Source organism: Macrotis lagotis, chromosome 2, assembly GCF_037893015.1.
Source record: "Macrotis lagotis isolate mMagLag1 chromosome 2, bilby.v1.9.chrom.fasta, whole genome shotgun sequence".
Taxonomy (NCBI): domain Eukaryota; kingdom Metazoa; phylum Chordata; class Mammalia; order Peramelemorphia; family Peramelidae; genus Macrotis; species Macrotis lagotis.
In genome coordinates this window covers 95,962,923-95,970,837 of record NC_133659.1, presented here as the reverse complement: position 1 = coordinate 95,970,837, position 7,915 = coordinate 95,962,923, and the positions used below count along the sequence as shown (strand labels likewise).

At 43.2% G+C, this 7,915-nt stretch overlaps 1 protein-coding gene across 1 annotated transcript; it reads right to left on the bottom strand.

Annotated features, from left to right (window-relative positions):
* Window positions 1-1,175: 1,175 nt before the first annotated feature.
* C2H1orf53 (chromosome 2 C1orf53 homolog) lies at window positions 1,176-6,285 on the bottom strand. Its single transcript, XM_074222290.1, has 3 exons — window positions 6,058-6,285; window positions 2,901-3,002; window positions 1,176-1,331 (listed from the first exon to the last, which is right to left on the bottom strand). Exons 1-3 carry the CDS (start codon window positions 6,280-6,282, stop codon window positions 1,260-1,262), a joined length of 399 nt encoding a protein of 132 aa, XP_074078391.1. The 5' UTR covers window positions 6,283-6,285; the 3' UTR covers window positions 1,176-1,259.
* Between the last annotated feature and the right edge of the window lie 1,630 nt (window positions 6,286-7,915).

Here is a 7,915-nt window from a genome sequence, read left to right as displayed (position 1 = left end):
AGGAATTATACTTTAGTCTTTTCAAACCTACTGGGAGTCATGGAAGCTGCTTATTGTTGCAATTAGAAAATAAAGATAACTGGCAAAAAAGAAACTGGCATACCCCAGATTTTCTGAAAATGCTAAACCACATTTAGGGTCCACAATATTGTTCCCCTTCCAAAGCCCTAGGTCCTACTATGAGGCAAAATTCAATCTTTCTTTGACCCTCACTCCAGGCTGGGTAGATTCCCCATCACCACTCAGAGAGGATGCTACTCCGAAGGTCAGGTGAACAAACCATCCAAACCCAGCTCTGAACTTGAGGGATAAGTGTGCCTTTCGGCAGGGCTACTGAAACTATTTCAATACCTTTGAATACACACATGTGAAGAGGTTAGGGTTTGTGGGCAAAATCAACTTAGAATGTTCCTTGCTTTACATTAGGGCTCCCAGTTACACAGAAAAATCCTCTGGGTCTTCTTGGACACTGATCAAAGTAATGGAAAAAGATATAGATTAGGGGAAGCCTCAAATTTCTTATGTGAGATCCTGTTCACCTTTCTATCACACTCCTTGTGAGTTAGTGGGAAAGGGTTTCCCCTATAGGCAAACCATAGGGAAAGAACTTTTAGAATGAATGGGTAAGGGCCGGGGGGGGGGGGGGGGGGAAGAGACGGATGATCAAAAATTCTTCCTTCATCTTTAGATTCCTGACCCCCAGGTGGCAATGATTTAAAGTTTTTATTGAGGGAACAGATGGAAGATGAGAACCATTCTACAGAAAAATTACATTTCCTGGGCACTCATGCCACATAAAATAGGGTTATGACAATCTTTTTAAACTTGAGGACAGAAATTAAGTGAAGCATTGATTCAAACTCTGTTTGCCAGCAGTCATCAACCCTTCTTAGATAGATCGTACATATAAGAGAATAGTAGGAAAATTTTATGTAAAATATAGAGTCAAGTACTACCAATGTGACCTTATTGCCACTATTTATTTAATGGAACAGTAATTTTCTTGCATTAACATATGTGTCTGGTAATGAAGCTAAAAGGAGGGAAATAACTATTGATGTGTTACTTCTGTATCACTCAAGACTACAAAAACAACAGCTAGTTTTAATCTTAATTACTTTTTTTAAGAGTATCAATAAAAAGGAAATTAAGGTTTCCACAAATAACAATTCTGGATGAGGCTTTTTATTGTATTTTATTTTGCAGGCTGTTACAAAGTTTGCAGGCTGTTACAAAGTAAACACAAATTGAAATCATTCTCAAATATAAAACAAAGAGTTGAATCGCTTCCTCTTCGAAGGATCTTTAACGTTGATTTGACCATATGGACACTGCAGAATAAATAAAATAAATCGTTTTTGCATTAAAAAAATCAGCATGAAAAACTACAAGGCTGCTTATGATGAAAAAGGAGATTGTTAATGATGTTATACAGCTCATTTGATCTATCGTGCCCTCCAGACTAAAAGGAAAAATAATGGCAGCCTCAAGCAAATGGTCCTAATTAGTGTCCAAGAAACCACTTCCTAAATGCTTCTTCGAATTTTAGGAGTTTTACCTTCCAAACCCTCTCCTTAAAAAAAAAAATCCAATCACTTCAATTTATTTGAGCCTTTACTTCTATACATCTTAAGTACTCTATTTTAAAACAGCTATTGTCACAGACAGGAAAAATGCAAGTTAAATTTTTGCTTTTGAATACTGATTACAGTTAACAAACAATTAATGCTCATTTTCAGTTACTAAAATGGATCATCAGTGAAAATATTCTGCCTTTTCCTCTAAATCATGCATACATTTTCTTTCTTATGTTTTGGTGTTATGCAAAATCCTAAATGAATATTTTTCTTAATCCATTGAAAATGCACAGTAACTCGTATTTGACTCAGCATCATAATATGCCTTAATTTAGAGCTTAAGCAAATTGAAGTATAAATAATTATCTGAATTGAGACTTGCTCTCTGTTTATATACTCTTAATTTATCAACTTCTCTCCCTTTTCTAATACAACTTGAAAGTCACATCGTATATCCTCTTTCTTCCAAGGCAGTCTCACAATTTGTGTATTTGAAAGAAAAGCAAAATTAGGTTTCCTGATCAATAAATATGATGTGTTGCTGTATACACCATAACATACATTATAAGGAGTAAAGAATCTTTTTTAAAAAAACAATCCAATCTCTTTGCTATTTCCTAACAATTCTAGGGAAAGGGAAAAAGGAAAGGAAAGGGGGAAAGGAAAGGAAAAAGAAAAGAAAAAGGAAGGGAAAAGGGAAAGAGAAAGGAAAGGGAAGGGAAGGGTAGGAAAGGGAAGTGAAGTGAAGGGAAAGGAGAAAGGAGAAAGGAAAGGAAAAGGAAAAAAGGAAAAAGGAGGGGAAATGAGAGGGAAGGAAAAAGGAAGAAAGAGAAAGAAGGAAAAGGAAGATGGAATTAGAGGGAGAGAATAAGGAAGGAGAGAAGGATGCAAAGGATGAAAAAAGGAAGTAAGCAAGCACATAAAACAAGTTTGTTCAGTATTCAACCATTTCAATTCAGGCTGCAAGGCTGTAATATACTAACTCTTAGTAATTTGCCCTTTGGGTTAGCTAAGTGAATGCAATTTAATTTTTTTAAAAAGCCCATTGAAAAAAATTCCCTGTAATATTGAACTTCTGTGAATTTCAAATCACATAATTTCAAGGAACTGATGTTCCTGTGAAATTGGGCAAATTTTTATTAACTTTAAAAGGTCCTTCATTGGTCCTTAAGGACTTCATTGTCTTTGGCTAAAGTAGCTTGTGAAAAGTACACTCTAGGTCCATTTACCTTTTTTATTTGACTGGTTTTTCAAATAATACCTATTTACGAAGTTATAGAAGTGAGGCAAGCTGCTGCGATAATGGGAGAGTTTACTACTTACATGTCTGCAGGCAGAACCACAGCAGTCCCCTCTCTGCAAATGGGCAACTTTGGTGAGTACTAAATAGCCCGTAGTTGGATCTACATAGTTAAGTTGTCCAGCCTTAAAAAATAATAAAATAATTTAAACTTTAGAAATCTCTATAATCTTTATATTCACATCACTTTCTATTCATAAGAGAATATATTTTGTCTACAAATATTTATTTCCTTCCCCTTTACAACCCATTAATGTCTCAAGATTACTTTTGAATCACTGTACGTTACTTATATTATGAAACCAGAAAATATACAAGTCGGGTAAAACAAAGAAAATTAAACATAAGAAACCAAAAACTCAACTGTACTCAATGTTGGCTTAAGTGTTCTTCATCTTATTTCTTTGGATCATAGCAACTTAAGTTTCCTTAATAACTTCCAATTCTGAAAATAGTCAATCTTCTCAAATTTCAGGGGAGTTTCCTTGAATGTGAATTTCAACTTAGATTTGTATAGAGAGAATTAAGTTTTCAGAAAAGGTACCAATAAGAAGAAACAGTTGTGGGAAAAAAGTGTAACATGTGCTAGAATTTTACAGTCTTATTATACTTTATATCATTACACTTTTTACACTATTTTCTTTTTTGAAACACGACTTATTTTGAAAAAAGTTTGTTATAAAATATTGATGCTCACTGCTATTTGATCACTAGGCAACTCTTTATCTTAACAGTTCCAATTCTAAAGAAAACACTACAATTTGCAAACTTAGTGAAAGGAGTATTTAGTGTAGGAGTAAATCTCACTGCTTCTTTGAATGGAATTCAATTATATGTACCTCAGTATAATGCTTGATCTCCAATTTTCTAAGTCAAATCTTTTCTGGATGTTTTAATATAGTTTTCTGGACATGCATTAATTCTATCCTTCATTCTTGAGAAGAAATTCCCTCCACAATTATTTGGAAGCCTTTCAAACATCTTTAATAGAGAGGATTCTTTTTAATGAGAAACATTTAAGTCACTTCATATTATGTTAAAGAATGTGTGTTTGGGGGTGGGGGAGATCATTTTTGCTGTGGAACATTTTATGCTGATTTAACTTTCTAGTTTTCTATTCTCCACTAGGTGAAAATGTACCACGAAGAGAGAGAGAGAGAGAGCTCATTGTTAACGGCACTGTAACCCTTGTCCCTGGGGTGGACAGTGTAAGTACTGAAAACCAAACCGTTTCAAAAAAATAGGTCCATAATACCTCCCAAATCCTTGACACTCACAAAGAAGGACTTCTTGGAAACTGAGGATATGAAACTCCATTTCAAAATGGCTGATCGTTTTATCATCTCTTCTTTACTTTGGAAACTAGGTCTAAATATGGGATGTGAAAAGAGTAGGAATCAGTAGCAACTCCTCCCCTCACACACACACACACACCTTTTCAATAGTCTCTAAGAACCTTCTAAGGTCAACCAGCAATCTAACAGATTATTCCTGATCTTGCCTTCCACTCTGGTTGAGAATCTTTATCCATAAGAATTTAATTTGTCTTCAGTAAATGAATTTCATAATGGTAGTGGATGAATGAAGCAGCAGTCAAGGTGCTGACAGTTTGGTTGAAGAGCAAGATGTGAAATGATTATCATCAAAGCAAGAGGGAAAGGTATGAGAGCAAGTTATCTACCCTGTGGCTTTGAAACAAGTTTTTTTTTTTTAAGGGAGATTGCTTGCTATTAAGAAGAAAAATCACAACAGTGTCATTAATGTCTTTGCTTATGGACTTTATGACAATCATTTGAGCCAGGACAGTGTGACACTGCTATAATTGTGATTTTCTCTTGTAAAAAGAATGTTCCTTTCAGTCAATAGGTGGAGACAAATCAGTCAATAAACATTTAATAAGAGTTTACAAAGTTCCAGGCACTCTACTAAGCAATGAAGGTCCCAAGAGGCAAGAGATAGTCTCTGCCCTCAAGGAGCTCACAATCTAAAGGAGGAAGACTACAAACAAATAAACACATACAAACAAGCTACATATGGGAATAAATAGGAAATATTTTTTTAAAAGATGGAAGGCACCGGCATTGAGACTTCTTATAGAAGATGGGATTTTAAGTGGGGCTTAAAGGAATCTAGTTGGCAGAAAAGAGCATGTGAGACATTCAGAGGGGGGGAGAAATGAACTTGTTTTCACTTATGTTCGTGAGAATAGAGAGGGAAAGCATAGGAATGTACTTTATTTCTAACCCTTAAAGATGAAATAACAAAAAGTCAACAATCTATTGACAAACTCAGGTAACCTGTAACTAGAAGTTCTCAAAGCAAGAAACTGCAACCTGAAAAGGAGGTGGTTGGGAAGTCCTCCTCCTTGGGCTGTGCCATCTCCTGTCCTAGAAGGGATTTCGCAGGAATACTTTTCCTCCTTCTCCTAGTTTTCCTTTGGTCTGCTTTGGCCCGAGCCAAGTGATAATGACCATGAATGATTCTGGTGAGTGCGCTGGCTCGGGCTGTGGACTGCTCTTCTTCCCATTAGCCCCCCCCCCAGGAAGGGAAGGGCTCGGGGCCCTTATTGCGGGTGGCTCCGGCCAGAGCTCTGGATCCGGGACGCCCATGTGAACAATGATCCCAAGGCTCAGGAAGGAGCAGGCGGTCTGCTGGCTTCCCTCCAGTCTTCCTCAGCTGCACTGAGGGGGAGGAGAAGGGACCTGGATTTATTCGGGGCTAAGGGGAGACGGCGCGTCGAGGTGACTCGTCCTCGGCTGCCTGAGGCCGCCCCCCATTCACCAGAAGCAGAGGGCTGGCTTTGGCCAAGCGCGCTCCGGCCCCCCGCCTCGGCCCCCGCAGGCCCAGCTGTCCGCGGGCCCCGCGGGCCCAGCTCTTCCCGGGCCCCGCGGGCCCAGCTCTTCCCGGGCCCCGCGGGCCCAGCTCTTCCCGGGCCCCGCGGGCCCAGCTCTTCCCGGGCCCCGCGGGCCCAGCTCTTCCCGGGCCCCGCGGGCCCAGCTCTCCGCGGGCCCCGCGGGCCCAGCTCTTCCCGGGCCCCGCAGGCCAGGCCGGCGCGGCCCGGGAGATGGGCCCGGAGAGGCCGCCTCCGCCGCGCTGCGCCCCGGGCTGGGACCGGGCTGGGCCCGGCTGCAGCGGCGCCGCGCCGGGGGCGGCCCGCCCGGAGAGGCGGGGGGAGCTCACCGCGCAGGCGGCCGCGTGCAGCCGGGCGATCCGCAGCTCCGCCGGCGTGGGCTCGCGCCGCTCCGGCCTGCTGTCTTCCGGGCCCTCCGGGGCCCGCGAGCCCGAGCCGCCGCCGCCGCCGCCCGGCCCCGAGGCGGAGCGGGGCCTGGAGCCGGGGGCTGCCCGCCTTCCGGGCCAGGGGGGCGGCGAGACCCCCGCCAAGGCCCGGAGCCGCCGCGCCGCCATGGCCCGGGCCTTCTCCCCCGCCTCCCTGGGAACGGTCCCGCCCTGCACCCCGGAATCAGAGTGGGAGGAGCCCTGCAGGTGCGCCCCTCCCCTTCCCCCCGAGACTGGGGCTTTCTGAGCCTTGGCTGGGGGGGGGGGGGGCAACGCGCCTGGGGCCCCTTCGGCCAGACCAGCCGAAGCGCCTGGGCTTAGCCCAAGAAGACCACTCTGGGGGCTTCACTGCTCCAGACCCTGGGGTCGAGGATGAACCCAGGTTAACCCCAAGTCTTCCTTGCTTAACGGGACTCGGGGTCCGGCGGTCGTCCTGAAGCTCCGCCTCCTTATTTGTCACACTCCCTGCTTCTTCATAGTCTTCCTAAACTCACCATTTCCGTGGAAGATGCAGCATCCTTTTGTCAATTGAAAGGAGGCCCCTCTACTTAATTTCACCCCCACAGCCCAACTCGACAGCCTGTGGGTGGGGGCCAGATCCTGTTGATTCGGCCTCCTCAATATTTCCTGCCTTCCCCAAGCTTACCACGGTATTTCTTAGACCTAGGTCTTGGACACCACAGTATTTCTCACCTGGACTAGTAATTATAATACTTTCCAAGTTGGCCTCACCCGGCCATCTAATACTCAGCTGTCAAATGTTTATGTCCAGCATACAAGCCAGGCCATGATGATGGTGCTTAAGAAGCTTCAGCAGCACCTCCTTTGTTTGGCATCTATAAAACCTTCATCATCTGCTCAATCTTTCCACCTTACTTGGGCATCACTCCCTCTCACAGGAGAGACTCAACTCAGTTGGCCCATTTGCTCTTCCCTTTATATAACATTCCATCTGCTACCTGTGTGCATTAGAACAATCTGGAAATTTGAAATCTCCCTCCTCACCTCTGCCTCTTGGAACCCCTAACTTCCTTTAAGACTCAGTTCAGGGCAGCTAGGTGGCCCAGTGGATAGATCACCAGCTCTGGAGTCAGGAGGACCTGAGTTCCAATTTGGCCTCAGATACTTAATAATTACCTAGCTGTGTGACCTTGGTCAAGTCACTTAGCCCCATTGCTTTGCAAAAACCTAAAAGAAAGGACTCAGTTCAAAGGACTTCCACCAGGTTTTTCTTGATTCTCCTAATGGCTATTAGTCCCACTCCAAATCACTGTGTACTTATTTTTTGGTAGCACGAGTTCTGGGAGTACTTTTCCAAATACAACCCACATTGGAAGGATGAGTCCCAGTGGGAGACTACTCTCTCTCCCATATGGATTCAAGGAATAGTCCTGAGAAGCTAAGTGGGTGTCTTTTCTATAGCTATGACTCACAAGTTCCCACTGATGTGCTTCCTTCAGTCATCAGTTATTAGCTTTATCTTTGTTTAGCAAGTTGTAACATATAAAAAGTCTAGAGAGAGACACATAGTTTCTGGGCAATTATTTTATTAATCATGCTGGTAGATAATAAAAGGGGTCAGTGATACTCTATACTTATATGCCCTTGGAAGAGTGAGGTGTCAACACTTATTATTACAGTAAGAGGTGGCCCCATTCTAATGAGAAGCTGGGGGATGTGACTTAGCTCATTCTCTCACAGACCACCCCCCCCCCCCCCCAGCCTTGGACAATCCAGACAAAATATCTACCTCTACTCAGAC

What these genes read in the sequence shown, in the direction of transcription:
- C2H1orf53 (XM_074222290.1), bottom strand. Translation starts at nt 6,282, where the DNA reads ATGGCGGCGCGGCGGCTCCGGGCCTTGGCGGGGGTCTCGCCGCCCCCC. An exon ending in TGCACGCGGCCGCCTGCGCG is followed by an intron (nt 3,003 to 6,057) that starts GTGAGCTCCCCC and finishes TTATTTTTTAAG; the next exon opens with GCTGGACAACTTAACTATGT. An exon ending in GTGGTTCTGCCTGCAGACAT is followed by an intron (nt 1,332 to 2,900) that starts GTAAGTAGTAAA and finishes TTTATTCTGCAG; the next exon opens with TGTCCATATGGTCAAATCAA.